This window comes from Rhamphochromis longiceps, linkage group LG18, assembly GCF_057381845.1.
Source record: "Rhamphochromis longiceps isolate RC_006_pf linkage group LG18, R_longiceps_female_GT1.1, whole genome shotgun sequence".
In the NCBI taxonomy this organism is placed as follows: Eukaryota; Metazoa; Chordata; class Actinopteri; order Cichliformes; family Cichlidae; genus Rhamphochromis; species Rhamphochromis longiceps.
In genome coordinates this window covers 13920583-13940682 of record NC_140574.1, presented here as the reverse complement: position 1 = coordinate 13940682, position 20100 = coordinate 13920583, and the positions used below count along the sequence as shown (strand labels likewise).

The 20100-nt window shown below is 37.2% G+C and overlaps 1 protein-coding gene across 1 annotated transcript; it reads right to left on the bottom strand.

Moving 5' to 3' along the window:
* Positions 1-490: 490 nt before the first annotated feature.
* LOC146647897 (macrophage mannose receptor 1-like) lies at positions 491-17757 on the bottom strand. The gene is made up of 31 exons (XM_085389242.1): positions 17679-17757; positions 17022-17378; positions 16609-16779; positions 16312-16467; positions 15973-16095; positions 15371-15508; positions 15099-15281; positions 13538-13692; positions 13211-13324; positions 12673-12788; positions 12442-12590; positions 12156-12355; positions 11146-11285; positions 10821-10893; positions 10508-10661; positions 10337-10375; positions 8884-9047; positions 8704-8765; positions 8128-8228; positions 7041-7186; positions 6828-6933; positions 6505-6629; positions 4209-4235; positions 4003-4105; positions 3501-3733; positions 2193-2358; positions 1694-1861; positions 1496-1615; positions 1174-1344; positions 899-928; positions 491-798 (listed from the first exon to the last, which is right to left on the bottom strand). Exons 1-31 carry the CDS (start codon positions 17755-17757, stop codon positions 548-550), a joined length of 4320 nt encoding a protein of 1439 aa, XP_085245368.1. The 3' UTR covers positions 491-547.
* Between the last annotated feature and the right edge of the window lie 2343 nt (positions 17758-20100).

Below are 20100 nucleotides of genomic sequence, written 5' to 3'. Positions count from 1 at the left end.
CACAGTCACACACGAGCACTCACATAGACACGCGGGAACGCGCACATGTAGGCATTCATGTGCTCGTGCACATAGACACAGACAGAGTTTGCAGCACACCGTGGGGGGTTTTATGATAGGGTCGCCCCTACAAAACTGTGTTTCACAGACAAAGGAGTGAAGATTTGGAGAGGGACACACCGGCCTCGTCTTCCCTTCTAGAAGATGCATGCTTAAATGAAGATGAGTAAAGATGAGTAAAAGATGAGTAAAGAAGATGAGTAAAGATGAGTAAAAGATGAGTAAAGATGAATAAAGGTTTTGTGAAATGACTACTGAGTCCGGTGCCGTCTCTGGATGCTCGAGGAATAAAAAGAACCGGGGTAAAACTGATTTCGTAACAAAAGCAAATTTAATCAATTTTCACAGTCATAACATACATATTTGGTTAAACATTCTCCTGTGTTGTTTCAAATATGCTTTTAGCCATTTACTGCCACCTCAGCTCAAATTTTCATAACATACTAGGAATCACATGGGCCATGCAAATGAGCCCAAAATATTTAAATTACATACTGATTAAATCTCCAGTGTTCTCTTCTGCTGCATTCTCTACCAGTATACTGGTGTCAGCTTGCTCAGGCTGTGACACCCTACTACTGAAGAAGAGCGGGTTATCGAAAGTGTTAGGGGCGGGTAACTGATGACCAAATTTCTTGAAGAAGAAGACAGCAGTGACTGCCACCACTGCAATTCCAGTAATGACTAACACAACTGCAGTGGTTATATAGACACGCTGATGATGAGGTAATCCAGTTTCTGTACAGAGTGAAAAAGTAGATGGTAATCAGCTAAAAAACATTTGTAATAATTTGAAACAAGATATGTAAAATAAATAGTTAAAAGAGGTGTTTCTTACTCGATGATGGTGATGGCTTTGGTAGCAATACTACAAAAGGGAAAAAAAGAACAATCAAATAAGACACTTTATCACAAAGTAACTCTACTTCATTTAAAAATAAAAGTAAATTGCTATGGCGTAAACAGGTATTTGCATTTGTAACACGGTAACAAGAGTTATTCCTTTTGGATTCATATGACTGTGTCATGTCTGTTGTGAACATCTTACTAGAGATTCATATCATTACAGAAAAGAAAAAGAGAAAACACTTTTATAAATAAAGATTATTTTACCTTTTTGTATCTTGCAGATGTAAGGTCTTTGAACCCACATGCCAATATCTGTCCATGTCCCATCTGATGTACTAATCTCTCCTCTGCGGGGTAATCTGCTGCCATTAACAGGTTGACCTTCAGCCCAGTTAGTGTAACTAATGACTGTTTTATCCAACCAGAGCCATTCCTCTGCAGGCAAATAGACAAAAACAACAGTGTACATCATTTAAAAAAAATATTTATTTTGAACTGAAAATTTGGTTTAAAAACAAATGATCAAAAAATATGTTACTATTGTTATTATTATTATTATTTACCATAAAAATAAATAATGACTCACCTTTGTGTTGTTTTTTAAACAGGCCAATCCAGAAAGATGTGTAGCCATCTTGAAAAGTTCTTAGGTTAATTTCTAGAAATTTTTGCTCAGAGGAATCTTCAATGCTGGCAAGCATTCCACCTTAACAAAACAAATCAGTTGTTAATGAAAACTACAGCAATTTATTGCATAAAAGTATCTTTCAGATAAGTCGCCTACCATGTGCTACACAGCTGGTAGATGCTTCTTGCCAGCGCTTTTGCTCTGTAATAAAAATATAACAATAACCCCTGAATGGTACCCAGATATAGTTCTTGTTTTCTATTGTTGCCTCTGGGTCTAGAGGACAAACTCCTGGAAAAAGAGTTGACTCTGTTGGCAGCACATCTGTGAATGAGACAATGATGTCAATGAGATCAATGAATTACATCTTTTAAAACTCTTAAATGTATTGTTTTGACAACAAACGTGTGTGTGTGTGTGTGTGTGTGTGTGTGTGTGTGTGTGTGTGTGTGTGTGTGTGTGTGTGTGTGTGTGTGTGTGTGTGTGTGTGTGTGTGTGAGAGAGAGAGAGAGAGAGAGAGAGAGAGAAATTTTACGGACATCAGTACCTGTGATCTGTAATTTAAGCTTCTCAACAGTGATTCAAGTTTAAATGAAACAGACATGCCAGTCATTACAGGGTTATAGGGTATCTATTAGCCAGTGTTTGGTTGTACCTGTCGACTTCATGCAAACACTCATTAGTGTCTCGTTACAGTGAGTGGTTTTCCATTTTCCATCCACATCCATGTATACACAACTTCTGTCCTTGCTTGGTTCATTTTTACCCCATCGACTGAATATTAAATGCCATCCATCAACATAGCGGAAAGAGCCATTGATCTGAAAGAAAAGATTAATGAGACAGCAGTTACCAATCAAGAAAACTAGCAGAACCATAGGAACCCTCTCATCTGTAATCCAGTTTTGAGATCCCTTCCCACACGCCTTAACGCCCTCTCACATCTTGGGTCATTTGATCTGAGTAACTCAAATGATAGGGTGGCGTAAGATCTAACAGTGGGTTCACCGGAAACCTTGGCTGATTGTGACCCACACCTGTTTTTATCTATTTTATTCGGCTTTTAGGAATATTTCCCTTAGTAAGCATAGCTGCACAGAGGATATAACAGTTGAACGGAGTTGACTCAAACTAACATGATAATCTATACTGCTCAAAAAACAGGTAGTCCAGCTCCTCCAGGATGGCAAATCAAAATGTACCATTGCCAGAAGGTTTGCTGTGTCTCCCAGCAGAGTCTCAAGAGCATTGAAGAGATTCCAGGAGACAGTTACTCTGGAAGAGGTGGACAGGTCTTTAGAAGGTCCTTAACTCATCAGCAGGATCAGTATCTGCTCCTTTAGCTAAGACAGCCGGAGCTGGGTAAAATGATGGAGTTTAAAGTAACAGTTTAAGAGTTTACATAAGAAGTGCTGCTGCTCAACATGCCTTCCTCACACAGAGCATCTCCCTGCTGGATTAGGGAGGCTGCACTGATCATGCCCTGGGTAAGGTAGGCACTTTAGTAAAACAGTGAAACTTTCCACAATGCTTATTTAATGACTGCTGCATTTAAAAGTGTTTATTTTTAATGCAGCATAATGTGCAACTGCTTCTTTATATGACCTTTATTGGCATCTTTGTAATCAAGTTAGCAAGTGCTACACAGCAACTTCAAATGTGTTTACGTGGTGCTGGCAGACGTATTATGAAAAGCAATAGCTAGATTTAACTGAAATGGATGGATGATTAATCTCAGTTCACAAATAACCGAATGATTGGATAAATAACTAGGCCAGTATATTTATCCATCAACGAAGATTTCATTTTCATAATTACAGATTATTTCGTTAGATAAAATCTTTGTTGAAATAATTTTTTGTGCACATAAGTAGATTTTTTGATTGAATTTGCAGTCAGAAGTTTCGAAGTGGTTGGCCGTATTATTGAGTTATGAACTTTTTATATGTCTTCAAAAGTTTACCTGCGCTTTGTGTAATCCAAACCAAAGAGGAGCCTTGAGATTCAGCGCCAGGAGCTCAACATAAGCTTGCGTCCACTCATTCCTCAGGCTAGCTAGGAGGGCATCGTCATTTTTACAGTACTCTGCAGCTTTATCCCAATTCATTTGTTGAGGAACAACCTTAATGGAGTCATTGAGTATTTTGATGTAGTTAGTAGAAATTGTTGGTTCTGGAGAATCTGGTTGAGATGTGTCTGTTTAGGATGAGAATAGAAACTATTTTATTTTTTTTACATAATAAAACCCTCTGAATCATTCTTAAAAAGTTATTATAGCTATTTCCAGTGATGAATCATACCCTTGATCATAGATATTATTGTTATTATATATTATATATAGATATTAATTACAGGAATGAAATGTCAAAGCAAATTTTTAGTTGTTTTAGAAAAGCTAGAGAGAGTGTGATGGAGCTGCAGCTGAAGTTGGGTGGCAACAGGCCTGGGGTTAGAAATGGACTCACCAAGATTTCGATGACAGATAAATCCATTGGTGTCATTGCATGACTTTTGAATCCATTTCCCAATACCAATTAAAGGCTTGGTATTGATCACAAAACAGTTTTTCTGTGGAAACAGAGTTGGGTCAACAGAGAATAATGATACGTGATGATACAGGGAACTGTGTCAGGGAACACGGGGCATTCTTGGATCTTTAAAATCGACTTACCTTTTGTTTATAATACCAATACCAATGCTGCAACGTAAACACAAAGATTTTAATTATTTGTAAATACAAAAATATAAAGTTATGGATTATTTCAATGTGTCTGACCCTCCACAATAGGTAATATAGACTGTATCTACATGGTGCAAGTTCACTGCTCAAAAAATTAATGGAACACTTTTTAACCAAAGTATAGCATCGAGTCAGCTAAAGTTCTGGGATAGCAGAGCAGGTTGTTAATCAGTGTCAGCAACTTTGGGGTTAATGAAATTATCAACAGGTGCACTAGAGGGGCAAAAGTGAGACAACCTCCAAAACAGGAATGGTTTTACAGGTGGAGGACACTGACATTTTCCCCCTGCTCCTCTTTTCCGAGTGTTTCTTCACTAGTTTGGCCTTTGGCTAGAGTTAGTGTCACTGCTGGTAGCATGAGGCCATACCTGGATCCTACAGATGTTGCACAGGTAATCCAGCTCCTCCAGGATGGCACATCAATATGTACCATTGCCAGAAGGTTTGCTGTGTTTCCCAGCACAGTCTCAAGAGCATAGAAGAGATTCCAGGAGACCGGAAGTTACTCTGGAAGAGCTGGACAGGCCTGTAGAAGGTCCTGAACTCATCAGCAGGACCAGTATCTGCTCCTTTGTTCAAGGAGGAACAGGATGAGCACTGTCAGAGCCCAGCAAGTCATCTCCAGCAGGGCACTGGTGTAAATGTCTCTGACCAAACAATCAGAAGCAGAATTCGTAAGAGTAGCCTGAGATCACTACATCATGTAGGGTGGCCTGTGCTCACTGTCCAACTTCATTGAATTTGATTGGTATTTGCCATAGAATACCATAATGTTAAATCGTTCAGCATGACTAGTTTGGTTGTGGCTCTGTGACAGTCTGGAGAGGCATATCCATGGCAGGATGCAAAGACTTTTATAGGTTTGGCAATGGCACCAGTGTTGCCAACTTGGCGACTTTGGCGATATATTTAGCGAGTTTTCAGACCCTCTTTTCTAAAAAGCGACTAGTGACAAATCTGGCGACTTTTGCTGGTGTTTTTAGGAAGACTTATGACCACTTTGTGACGTGAAAGCACGTATCGCTCTTACTCTCAACAAGCAGCGGGTGCTGCCATGGGCACCTCGCCCGTGCCAAAGCGCTCACAGGCAGCAGATCATCCTCACACAGCAGTGTCCCCCAGCTGGTGTCAGAGCAGATGTTAACCCCTACGCGTCCAAACTGCAATGAATCGCGCATGAGCGAAGCCACTGCTCCAGCCCTGACTGTAACACAGTCAGTTCTTCTTTTACTTTTACTTTTTGTGGATCACAAGGTTTAAAACTACTTAAAAACACACACACACACACACACACACACACACACAAAAAATAACTCCACCAGAGTGCGTATTTCAGGTCACTTTTGCCAGTTCCAAGCCCAGATAAAGCAGGTGGGCTGGAATTGTGACCAAAAAAAAACTATAATTACTAAAAGAATTGAATGTGTAGTTCTAAATATATTCTAAATGCATTTAGGGTGTTTTTTACTCACTTAATGTTCTGATGTCTCAAATCTGGTGGGAGACACCTGAAACACTATCAGTCGTGTCATTAGAAACATGCCCCAATATCATCAAGCATGTATACAAACATGCGGGGGCCATACAAGCTACTGAGTCATCTCTGTTCTTTTCCTCCTAGATCTTAGTGTGATACTGGTAAAAATATTAGAAATATGGTATCTAACCACATGCTTACTCTGGATAGCATTACCTTGGCCTCCAGAGACACTGTGATGAATCTTAAGAGTTGTTTTGACCAGGATATTAAACAGATATGTAAGACTGCTTTCTGGGACTCTCCACTGAAAAACTAGTTCATGCATTTATTACTCCTAGGCTTGACTACTGTAGTTTTTTTATTGTCAGGATGTCCTAAAAACTCCCTGAAAAACATTCAGTTGGTCCAAAATGCTGAAGCATGAATACTGACAGGGACTACAAAGAGAAAGCACATTTCTTTTATATTTGGTTCTCTTCACTGGCTCCCTTCTAAATCCAGAATTGAATTTAAAATCTTTCTCATCACATACAAGGTCTTAAATAATGAGCCCCCATCTTAGGTTAATGACCTATGGTACTGTATCACCCCATTTGAATTTGGCCACTCTCTAGGTTGACCATTTTCATTTTTGTCAAGCCAGGTGGCATCTGTTCGTTCCTGACACATTACCCAGTCTATATAGCTACAGATTTTCAGCATGATTTTTTTTACTCACTGAGAACAGATTATTATTTTCCCACTTACATCATTACCCAAATTGATGTATGACTTTGGTTGTCCATCAGTCCAGTAAGTTCTCCACTGTGACTGAAATAAACCAATCCACAAGTCTGTAGTAGGCGCATCAGCCATTTGAGACAGTAGAAACACTGAAAATGTAGACAAAGATTTATGGTTAAGATATTTTCTTGCAAATAAAAGTGCACTGTGGTATCAGCTCTAACTTGTGGGTATGCCAAAACTGCACAACAAAAGAAATTCAGTGGTAGTATCATAAATGGACCGCAAAAGACGAGAAGGTAACAAAATCGAAATACTTATTTGAGTGAAAAGAAAATGAAACAAACCTTCCACCTGTCTTGAAGTAATAGACACCAAGTTTCCACCCTTTTGTTTGCATTTTTCCCTTGCATCATGCCATGTTAAATTCTGATTGTCAATGATGCTGTAACACTAAAATTGAAAGATGAAAAAGATCAATATAGTGTTCCAAGCACTAAGAACATATTGCTTCAACAGTAAATAATAGAAAGATTAAAAGACATGAAAAGACATCTGACCTTAGAGTTACATTTTTTCCAGGGGTGTGGACATCCACCTTTTGGGGACACTGTAGGCACTGCGGCGGTGGTGTTTGCAGGTGTTGAGCTGCTGCGCTTACAAATGGACGCATACTCAAGCCCACAGCTGGAGTCATGCCAGAATCCTGCAGGCCAGGTCAGCATATTAAATTAATAACATTATTGACTTGAATGAATAATTAAAAAAATCAACTTCAATCAATTTTGATATCACACACTCATTTTATCTTTTGTAGCATGTCGTCTTGAGTAGTTTCTTTTTCTACATACTTTTTACTTTTACTCCCTACATTCTTAAACAAATATCTGTATTCTACTTCTTACATTTTCAAAACAGACTCATTACTATTGCTTTAACGCTTTAGGGTCAAGTTATTATTTTGTCCCTGCGAGCCTCAAAACATCAAACCGATTTGAAGCAGAAGTCAATCCTGTTCATGTGTTTATCACCAGAGGATGACTCGTAAAAAGAGATGACGTGTGCCAAAGTCAGGGGTTAAAGGCGGGATGGTGTTTTTCTTTTTTTTTTGTCATAACACCACAACAACTGCAGGTGTCCGTACGTTGCGGTTTAGGTACTTTAGCATCATAGCTAGTGCTACAATAGAGGAATGAGCATAATGGGAGTGACTTTTTTTTAAGTGGCAGGTAATTTCAAATGTTTCTATCAGCTCAGCAAACATCAGCAAACACACAAAATGTTTGTGTGCAGTTTTTTACACAGTGTGTTGCAAGCTAAAGGTCCAGCTGCTGTGATGAATTTAAAGTAAAACAGTGTGTGACTGTGACTACATTTCACTTTTTTTTAACTTTTACTTGAGTACGAAGTTGAATGTTTACTTCAACTCAACTTATATTTTCTAATAGTAGTATTTCTAGGATGTCTGTACTTTTGCTGTTCTTTGATATGTGTGTATGGGCTGTAAAGGATACGTATTACTGTGATAAAACTAGGGTGCCAGTAAAACTGAAGGGATAGTTGTGACAGGATGGCCTGAGTGCTATCACTGGGTGATACCACTTGTATGTATTTCAGTGAAACTGAATCGTATTTCGGTATACTCACCATTGTGATATGTCATGAAAGCACAGTTCTCATCAAAGTTCTTGAAGTCAGGTTGATTTTCCTGCCAACTTTGAAACAACAACTGAGAACCATCCATCCACCTTAATGTAACACAAAAAATAAATTTGTTTAAATATATCTGTAAAAGATTTGTGACAATAATACCAAGACAGTGGCATACTGGGTTCATTAAAGATACTCTTATCCTTCTTCTTTTTGGTCACACTTTTGTTGTTTTTAGCTGTAATAACTGAGTAAAATTGGTGGGAAAGATTACAAACAGGAAACTCCAAAATTTTACAAATACAGACAAAGCTTCGCAAATAGAAATGCAAATAGATCTGCATTTGCAGTTAGAGCTTAAAGTATTTGGACAATAAGACACATTTAATTTCCCCTTTGTGTATCAGAACAGTAGATTTTAAATCAAACACTCAAGATATGACTGACTGAAATTAAAACTGGTATACTTATCTGACATGCTGCCTTGCACTAAGTACTTTTTAACTTGCTGTTACATAAATTTAAGTTAATTGTAAATTGCATTTACGTTTTTGTCACTAAATTCATACTCACTGAAATGTTCCATCAAGATCTACAGATAGGCCAATCCAAGAATTCTGATAACCTGTTGAAATCTGCACAAAAACATGGATACATAGGAAAAAACTGTCGGTGTCTGGATGTTTAAGTTTTTGCAATTATAACTTAAATACCCATTGCCTTGGTAAATGTTTTACAAATGCCATTGCTCACCTGTTTCCATAAAAATATCCTTTCTGCTTCACTGTTGATAGATACCAGGTCACCATGCCTCTGTCTGCAGAACATACGAGCGTCCTCCATGGCCATCGCCTTTTTGTTAATGTAATACTGAGCCCCATTCCATTCTAGCCACCCATCAGATGTCGTGTTATATTCTGAGAATAGATAAGAAATGCGCAATCTATTTCAGTAAATGTGCAAATAGTATGACCCTCTTTTTCAAAAATTTCAAAGAAAACGTTATAAAAACATGTTTGGAAACTGCTGTAAATGTGTTAGATAAGCAAGTCTTAAAAAAATAACTTTTTTCATGACAAGCTCATGTTTTTCCAGCTGTTCACAGTGAGGCTTTAAAATTATGAACAACAACTGCATGTTTTCCATCTTTTCCTCAAACTACACAATCCAATCTTCCTTTCTTCACTGTGAGGTTTATGCTCATACAGTATCAATGAGATCTGGTTGTGGCAGATGGCCCCGCCTCCCTGAGCCTGGTGCTGCCGGAGGTTTCTTCCTGTTAAAAGGGAGTTTTTCCTTCCCACTGTCGCCAAAGTGCTTGCTCATAGGGCCTCATATGATTGCTGGGTTTTTCTCTGTATGTATTATTGTAGGGTCAACCTTACAATATAAAGCACCGTGAGGCAACTATTGTTGTGATTTGGTGCTGTATAAATAAAATTGAATTGATAAACAAATAAACAGTTCAACTATGAAAAAACAGTTCAGTCTAATTCAACTGATCCTTGCACCGTCAGATACAGAGAAAAATAAAGGATGGTCAGCCATTAAATCCTTTCAATGGGCTTCACACACTCATAGAACTGACTTTCTATTTACTATTACTATTCTCACAGGTTTTTATCTTGTTTTGTTTTTTGAAATCATTATTCCATTATCTTTTGAGATTTCAGAAGAGCAAGTCTAGGTTCTGTAACATATTTTGGATTTGTTGTTGGATTATGAATGGTAAACGGCCTGTATTTGTATAGCACTTTATATAAAAAACGCATTTCATATGAGTTCATAAACATTCATACATTCATATATTCATTGTACATGTGTCCTAGCAGACACAGCTATAGTATCAATTTCAAAAATCAAAAGTGTTTTCTTGAGTTATCGCATTCACAAACACAACACCCATCCATCCCATCTGCCTGCCCAGTGGGGGTCACAGCAGTACCCCATCAGCCTTTAACAGCTTAGTGGTAAAAACAAAACAAAACACAATAATATTATTCAGCCTATTATTATTATACTTATTATATTATACTAGTTTCAAATATTTGCCACGCAGAAAATCAGCATCCATGAGACATCAGTTTCCCTGTCAGCATAGTATGAATAATGGTCTCAGCCTGGTAATCCCAATAGAAAGTCAACAGTCATGTAAAGATGCTGTATGGCAGTATGGTCAAATTCCTCAACGCACTGGTGCACTTACCAGGGGTGACAGGGTCTGGAGCCGGCTTTGGGGTGACTCCTGTGAAGGAATAAAAACAGAATAGTGTTGAGTTACTAGTGACCAGCTTGACATTGTGAGAATACATACAATAATCTTCTGGTCCAAAAAAAAATGCTACAAAAGAATTGTATAACTGTGACCATGCTGTACCTGCGTGGATCTGACAAATCCAGTTATTGTACTTCTCACAGTGCACATCACTCCAAAACAAAGTTTTCTCCCAATAATTGGGTTTCATTTCAGCACATGATTCGGCGTTATTTTCATTGTTTGGCTCTCCATCACTCCACTCTTGAAAGTTTACCTTTATACAAAAATAAGATAATTATGAATAGTAGTAGTAGTATTTGTAGCAGTAGTAATAGCAGCTGTAACATCAGTAATATTAATAATCATCATCTTGATCGTTATCATCATTTTGGCTACATAAACCATTGTAGAGAGTTAAAAACTGTAAACTCACCGGGGATCCATCGCTCCATACATAACCTGTGTCTGGGTCAGGAGCACTAAGTCCAATCCAGTATTGATTATGCCTATAATGGACAAATGTATGTTCCAAATGTTTATACTTGTGTAATTTCTTTTTCTTGCTCAAAGACCTTTTATTTACTTATTTTGTGTAAATATTTTGTAAAAACATGTTTCCTTTTTTCTATCAGTGATTATGCTAATACGCAACTCATTGCTTGAAAATGATAAGAATCTATGACTGCCACTAATGTGTGACTTAGGCTGGAGGTGTACTTTACGAAAGATTTTTATCTTATGTAGCTCTGATTGTAGACCAGATAACACCATACCATGAAAATTGCCTTGGTAGTAAATCAGCACTGCTGTGAATGCTGACTAGGTCTCCTCCAATGGCTCTGCAGTAATCTCTAGCCTCGTACCAGGTCTTTCTCTTTTCTGAAGCCTCTGGAAAGATCTATAAACAAAATATAAGAAACTGAGTTGTGATCTGAAGCTTAATAATATTTGTACATTCAGAACTACATGCTAAACATGGGCCGTCATCTCTGTTTTTATGTCATCCTTGTTATGAATAAGATCAACAGAATAATCATATCCTTCTACAACAGAAAGGATTATGAGTATGGAAGTGACAGAAACCCATGTGCAGAAATGATCAGAAATCACTAACAAAAAGGAAAGTCAAGTTGTTGGCAAAAAGTCACAACTGTCACAGATATTATGAAATTGATGGGACACACACTCAAAACAAAATTAACATGTTTTTCCTCTGCTTATTCAGCAAGAGTTTTTTGGTTGTTTTTGTTTTTTTTGGCCAGTTTTGAAGTTAGCTCTGCAATCCAAACGGTGATATTGCAGCTAAGCTAAGAGGAATACCATCTATATTTACATTCTGGGATGTTATCACAAGTAGAAGCCTCTTGTCATGTGTCAATGCATACTTTCTTTTGCATAAATGATGCAAATGACAAGTGTAGTTTGGTTGGAATGAAATCTTTCCTACATAAAACTGATCACAAGGTTGTGAGGCTTTTCTTTATTTGTTTGGTTTTTTGGGGCTTATAGCAGCACAATGCATTCTGGTTTCAATAATTTTTCGGAGTAAAATAACATCGGACATGTCTTTACCCGTTTATTCTTTTAACAAAACTAGTTAATATTGGTCCTCTGCTACTGCCTTGAATCAGGAGGAGCTCAGGGTAACTTACTTGTTTATAGTGCTACTATACTGCTGCTCTTGGTAACTCTACTGTTTGTAAAGGGCTTGTGAAAAATAGAGACTGCAGAATACTTAAGTCATGTACCACTGTGGCAGCCACAGTACCTTATAACAGATGCCTCTGGATTGCATCTTAATCCATCCATCTGTGCAGTTAGGCGTGGCAGTGGTTGGTGGAGCTGGGGTTAAAGCTTCCCCCTCTGCCAGGTGTTTACAGATGTATTTTTCCTTATTGGTACAGGGCAACACATCCCAAAGGCCAGCAGAATGCCCAGTTGCCATAGCAACACAACCCTGCACGTTACCTTGTGTTATAAAAGAAATTGTTAGCTGTCATTTGTGAAGTCATCTCCCAACTATAGTTTACATAGCGATTCACATTTTGCATTACCTGGCATATGAGTGTTCCAGTGAGTATATCTTGCATAGGCATTGTTGGTCCACATAAAATATTCTCTGTTTTTCAGGTTTGAGAGACCTATCCAGAAGTGTTTCTCTGGCCTCAGCCCCACCAAGCTTACAAGGAAAGCATTATCCACCCTGGAAATATTTACACAAGTCACATTAGAGGCTGCCTGATGCAAAATTACATATAATTTTTTTTTTATGAAAACTATTTTACCCAGTTGAAACGTCAGCTAAGTAAGAGTTTGAGCTCTTGCAGTCATCGTTGGCTTCATGAAACGTCTTTGTCTCAGTCCCTAGAAAGTAGCAGTAGGATCCATGTCTTTTCCAACCCTGCATTGCAGAGAAACAAGTTGGAGAACTATTCAAGCCTGTCGTTAAATGTTGTCTTTCTGTCTTTTTGTGATAGCAAGGAGTAAAACACCAGAATGCAGAATCACACTGCATCAGTGTGACTACTTGTTTACTCTACAGGAATGTTTTTTTTTCCTAAAAATGCAATGACTAAATAAGATGTTCTCTTAATCTTTTTACTATAAACAGCACCCAAATACAATGTTTCATTAGGCATCATACCTTATGTGTATGCTGCTTTCCTAGATATTTCATGGACCACAGGCACAAAATTAAATTTAGACATTGTGCCATTTGAAATATACAACAGCCTTTACAAAACAGAAACAGATAACAGAATGTGTGCATTCGACCAACCAGATGCAGACATTCTTTGGAAAATATATGAAAGGTTCACATACAGTTTTGCAGCCTGCGTTCAGCTCCACTTCATCTCCAGAGGGTTCAGAGTCACTTGTCTTCATGCAGATAAAGCCATGTTTCTCATCACACACACGGTCAGCCCAGTTTCCATTCTGCAAGAATGAAAAGAGCAAAATATATGTGGAAACTGAAATTAACAAGAGATAGACAGGCTACGGTGCATATCATAAAACAAAGACCTAATTTTCCTGGATATTAATGGACCTTCCTGGCATCCAGTGTTCTTTAACAGAACTGCATAGTTTTACAGAAAAAAGCTGGCGTGTCACAATCATCAATAATCTCTCCCACACTGTGCACCTTACCTCCCCTCTGATCAGAACACAGTCTTCTTGTTCAGAGGTGACAGTTGGTTCCCGAGAGTCCCAGCTAGTGTAACTCACAGGAGAATGATCACTCCAAACAAACAGCCTCTCTCTGTTCCTATCGTTTAGTCCAATCCAGAGTTCATCAGTGGATGCTGCAGACAGAAAATAACATTAATTGTTGTATAATCTTCTTGATAAATTCTGCTCATTTGCTACTCTTTAGATGTTACTTTTGCACTTAAGTTTTAGACTGCTGCTAATCGTCTGCCAGAATTGCTGGACTTGTAAACAAACTTCATCATATGTGAGATGTGCAGTGATACAGGGATCAGTCAACAGAAAGTGACTGAATGCTTATGAAGTGACAAAATCAAAAACCTAGTTTTGTGTCCAAAATAGCAGGATTCCCAAGGTGACCGACTAATGAACGGTCATTATTCTAAAGAGGTAGTCTGCATGGTAGGTCTGAAGTGACTGTTAGCTGTGGTGAGAGCCCTGGATTTTCTGAAGGTGGTGGACGGCTATACATTTCCAAGAATAGATTGCTCACAATTGTATTATGTGTGTAGCTATAAAATAAGATATTCATTAATATCTGTGTTTGAGTGTGTTTTTAACTTTTCAGTGTGATGTTCAAATTAGACATTTTAACAATTAAGGAGAGACAACTTCTAATGACTTAATTACAAGCTGAACACTTCCTGTAACTTTAACAGTTAACTTGATATTTATGTGGGATTTGCATCTTTCAGTTAAATGGACTGAAGTGAATTTAGGGCTGAAGTATAAAGGAGCATAAATTTGTTCAATATTCAATCACCTGACTTCTTGTGACTTTAGTTTTATGAGGTTAAATGTGTTCTCAGAAATGGACTATCTGATATAATCATGTTAAATCGAAAATAGAATTGAATTTAAAATCCTTCTCATTATGTACCAGGTCTTGAATAATCTGGCACCATCTTGTCTTACTGACCTTATCACCCTATTAGAGCACTTCGCTCTCAGCCTGCTGGCTTACTTGTGGCTCCTACAGTAAAGTTAAACTTCATTCAGCTTCCAAGCCCCCTCGACTATGGTTCAGAGAGGTAACTGTTGCTGTGATTTGCGGTATATAGATTACATAAAACTAAATTGTTGGTCTTTTTCTTAGATCAACATGTTTGTTTGTCTAGGATTCACACTGTATATGACAAATAACATTGTTATGATTTCACAACTTTGCAACTTGGAAAAAACTTGCGTTCGGCATTGGTATGTGATCATTGTTAAGGTTTGGGGTGTAGGGTTAGGGTTTGGTGTGTGGTGTGATGGTGTTTCCACATCACAACATTATGACATCACTGCAATGTGATTGATAACTTGCAATGTTGAAACTGGACAAACATTACTTTTTGTTGATCCAGGAACATACCAACACAATCATATTAGATCGTGCCTCAAAAATATTTCAGTTACTCACCAGCAATTGCATAAAAATTGCATAAATATGAAAAGTGTAGGGTGAAGGTTATGTTAAAGGAATGCAAATGGTGCTCAGAAGTTTTTATTGCCATACCATATCCAAGTTGAGAGATGATGAAGCTTTGGTCCTCTACATTACGAATAGTTACTAGGTCTCCTCCTTCTTTACGGCAAGCTTTCTGAGCATCAGACCATTTTTTTGTTTCATTACGATAAAGGTAAAAGCAGTGGCCATTGTAGGGGATCCAGGGTGCTGTACAAAATCCACTCTCGGGAGCTATGAACCAAAAGAACAAAAGAAGATCAAAGAAATAGAGTCAATCAAGTTTTTTAAGAGAAGGGTAGAGAAGGGATTTTTTTCTATACCTTCAGTAGGTGCATCCAAAGGTCCTTCACTGTAGCAGATGTATCCCAGTTTCTTGTTGCATTTTGAACTTTGCCAAGAAAGCTGAACAGCGCCATCAATAATTCCACACTTATATCCTGGATTAGAAACTGGATGTCCTACGGAGCAGTGATGGTAAATGAAACTTGTCACTTATGAGATGAGACTCGGCAACTTTCAATTCACAGGATTCTCAAGATATTTAGAAGCATGGTGTGTATTGTGTATGAGCATTTTAGTTTTCGTGGAAATAAAATAGAAGCCTATGATTTCTACCCAAGAGTGATAAGGTTATGTGACACACAACGCCACCACAATAATTTAGCGGTTGTTGAAATTGCTGAACAATAAGAGGTTCTCTGATTATTGCTATATCTGCAGTGTGACTGGCACGCCTGCGTGGAAGACATTTTATAAAAAATAGGGAAAAAAATATTGACTTGCTGACAGATAACATTTCTTATATCAATAAAAAAAGATGACAAACATGATCAAGATGACTTGCTGAAATATTTTAACAACAGTAATGTAAATTATCATCAGAATGGTAACACAAGCTCCTGAAACTTGAAAGAAAACTTACCTGAGTCCCAATTCAGATATGCATAAGGATTCCCATTAGACCACTTCCACACATAATCTAAATGCTGGAAGATCAGTCCAACCCAGAGCTTGTACTCCTGTCCCCAATTTGTCCCTAATAGTGCTGTCAGTAGAGTTTAACAGACAAAAGAGACAGAGAAAACAAAAGTTTACAAGTATAATACTCAAAACATAATCATCAGCTGGAGCAGTGTCTACAGTCTACAGACCACAACAACTTTAATGTTTCAAGTTTTAGCTATTTGTAAAACTCTCTCAGCTTAAATGAATTGTTTTGTTTTCAATATATTCAGTGTAGTGTGGAGACTTTTCTCCTTACCTGAAATATAAGCCTGCTCATGAGGATTGCTGATACTGAGCAGGGAGGCACTCTGCTGTTTGCAGCTGGCATCAGCCTGATCCCAGGTCAGCGCTGACTGTGTGTTCAGCTGATAAGATGCTCCTGTTGTAGGGTCTTTGTTCCAGGTTTCTTTGGCTGTGACACAAACACAGTTAAGGTATTATAGTGTTACACTGAACTTGTACCTCAAGATGGCGTTCCTCAACATTTAAATTTGGATGTCCAGGTTCTGCTTATTACTCTGAAAACCTGTATTAGAATTTGTTGTGTACTTACAGTTAGTTGGGCAGTAACCCCAGAGTTCATGATCATATTTTGTTTCAACCGCACACCATTTACGGTTCCCTGGAGAGTCAAATGCAGTGCACTCCGAATACCAATTGCTTTTGTAAAAGAAAGGAAACATGCACGGCCTCCCAGCTGCATTTCCTTCAATGGTGTAAAGTTCTGAAGGACCAAAATAAGGAAAACATATAAGAAAAGAACAAAGAATAGCTTGAATAGTTTAAGCAAAATGATACTTTTATCATTTATCAACATCTTGTAATCATTTGACACACTATCTTTGCATTACAACTGTTTTGGAACTAAATATGAAAATCTACAAATTTATTATGCCACTAATATTATTTCCATAAAAGTTATTATGAATTACTTTACAATGTTTTTGTTTTTTTGTTTTCACTTACCTGTATATGTTCTTGTGCAAGCACCACTGGAAGTCCCAGAAATTGTAAGGTGGCTACTGGGTACAACTTTATTTGAGAGCACGGCTGTGTTATCGGCAGTGAGGTCAATGTAAAGTTCTTGGCCTTTGAGAGCGATCACAGTTTCATTCATGCATTCCCACTTTTGGAGCTCACTGGTTTCATCACAATCATACAGGTTTACTTCACTGCCCACAGTTTTTCCCTGAACACCCAGGCACTTGTTCTTATTCTGAACCAAAAGTCGATCCCCAGATGTCCAGCGAATGTCATTGCAGTGGTTATTTAATTTTACCAAACAAAAACCAGTGGCCCTGTTAATTAGTTGAAATCGGGAATCTGTAGAGAAAAAAATATTGAAAAACAGTACTGTTGGAGATGTAAAAAAACAAAGAAAATCTTCATCCATTTATCATACTTGCTTCAACTGATTTTTATATTTATAATTGCGGAAAGTTTACTTAAAGAACAGTTTTTATGATAAAATCACGAATAACTCATTGTAGAATTGTAAAAAAAACCAAACATAAATACAGGAAACGATGGAGGACACAACAATCTTACATTTAGTGCAGACAGGCAGGACGCACGATAGTCTGTTAAAAGCCTTAGCAAAAAATACAAGAAATAGTTGATTACCATCTGAAGCCAAACAAAGAAATGTTTGGATGAGAAGCACAAAGACTGTAGAAGTTATCCTCATTGTTAGTATTCCCATTCCTGTGTCTTATATTTTCATATAAGCTAGTTGCACAGAAGCAAAACACAGGGTGTGAATGATTGTCAACCATGACTCTTTATATCATCCTGTCTTGGGTCATCATGATGAGTGATGTTTTACAAGAAAAAGAAGGGGAGGGTTACTGTGAATTTTGCCTCACTGACTTGTATACTGATTTTCTAGCTTATCCAAAGAAACAAAAATGTAGACATTTTCCCTGTAGTCAAGAGAAGTAGGACGGAGGGAGATTTAACTCAAAAAAATGTATGATTTAGTAAAAAGAAGTTGAATTAAGTTAATTGTTGTTAGCAAACAGAGTTTTAAAGGGGGGGTGGGGGAGTAAAATAAAGTATTCATATATAGCTGTATAGCTGGATTAAAAGGGATCATATTTAGTGCCAGCGGAATGAGCCACTGCTCAGACTGTGAACCTTTGGTTTTGTATTTTTTGTTTTTTTCTCTGCTAATTTTTGCCATGCTAGAGTAAGGAATCAAGAAGATTGGGATTTCCACTCATAAGTGCATCTTATGATCCAGTTGTGCTTATCCTCAGATCTTGTTTTTCCCCATTCAGCTGACTCTTCAGGACCTTGATTTAGCGCTTTGATTTAATTCAACATTGTGATTTACCAATTGTGTTAGAAGGATACAGGGATTCAAATTGTGATTTAAGCACAGCAAAACATGATCCACAGCTGCTATGATTGGCAACTCCAAGCATAGGGTAATAATTGCAAAAATTAAGCTTTCATTATTCTGACGGTCAGAATTTGTTAAAGTGGAAAATTATGAAGTTTTTTTTTAAAATATCACTCTAAATTATGTTTGTTTGTTTGTTTGTTTGTTTGTTTGTTTGTTTGTTTAATCTAGAATTTGTGTTCGTACTTAGTTTTTTCACTGAATTCGCCACAAGCTCTGATCACCAAGTTCTGCATCGGTGATGTTAAGGCTTATATGTTTAATGCAGTTATCAAAATACCTGCTTAATAAAACTGTTTCAACATTTAAAATGTCTGATAATAGAAAACCCTTTGAGCTAGCTATATTTTTTATATAGTCCTACGTTTCCCTGAATCTACATGCATAAGAAGTATAGAGGCCAACAAAGGATGACACACATAGGAAGTTTCAAAACAGCTCTGGTTTTCTGTTGTAATAACCACAACTGTATGTAATGTCAAGACTAATGATGCATAATGATGCATAATGATGCATAATGATGCATGACGCGTAATGCAATAAAAAAAAATCAAAATGGCTTGAATGAGCATGATAATAAAACACACGTAAAAAAAGATATATGATATATGAATCTCTTCAGCTGCAAATAGTTTGTCATGTAAGGATGTGAAACTGCCTGGATTTAGACTTTCAATTAGGTCTTTTTCTCCTATGCCTTATAAGGCACCCGTATGACGATAAGTTTAAATGGGTGAACTACTGTATGTAAAAACACTGTGAAATTGTTAGAAAATCCTCTGCTCACACTGTTAGAAAAAACATCTTAAAAAAACAGTAATATTCCAGCAGCTGGGGCGCCAAAATAATACCGTAAAATAACAGAAAATAACTCATAAAAATATGGTTTTTTCCAGTAATGAAAATACAATTTGTTGCCCTAATTTTACATGGGATTTTGCCTTTTTCAAGTGCTTTTAAACATTAAATTAGGAACAATTTAATGTGATTAAACAATGAAATTACCTATAAACAAGGTCAATGAATGCGGCAATATGAATAATAATACTTAAATGTACAGTTAACAGTTGGTTTAAATAATAATGGATTGCATTCATATTGCACTTTTTGAGACCCTCAAAGTGCTTTACAATTCCACTTTATAATTCCCCTCTGGCCATCACCTGTAGGTGGTAGGTGAAGTGCCTTGCCCAAGGACACAACGACCGAGACTGTCCGAGCCGGGGCTCGAACCGGCAACCTGCTGATTACAAGGCAAACTGCCAACTCTTGAGCCACGATCGCCCTAAATAGCAATAATAATTATTATTATTTGATGTAAAAAAAGTTTATAAGACTCATTTTTTATATTTTTCCACATTTTTTACATTTGAATTTAACAGTTCAACCTTTCAAATAACGGAAAAATATTTGTGAAATTATGATACATTTGTGAATGTATTTTAACAATCTAAATATGCATATGTACAGACAAATACATTTAAAAAACAAGAAAATTATGTTTTATTACATTACAGTGATTTTACGTTAATTTACATTTGAAATGTGAAATCACAGTCTATTGATGTAAATTTAATGATATTCTAGAAGAACAGTACAAAACTGTAAAATACACAGTAAAATACTTTTATATTAGGATTT

Coding starts and splice junctions, on each gene's coding strand:
- LOC146647897 (XM_085389242.1), bottom strand. CDS start 17,757: ATGGGAATACTAACAATGAGGATAACTTCTACAGTCTTTGTGCTTCTC. Junction 16,780..17,021: donor TTGCACAAGAACATATACAG/GTAAGTGAAAAC, acceptor TTGGTCCTTCAG/AACTTTACACCATTGAAGGA. Junction 15,509..15,972: donor ATATCTGAATTGGGACTCAG/GTAAGTTTTCTT, acceptor ACTGCTCCGTAG/GACATCCAGTTTCTAATCCA.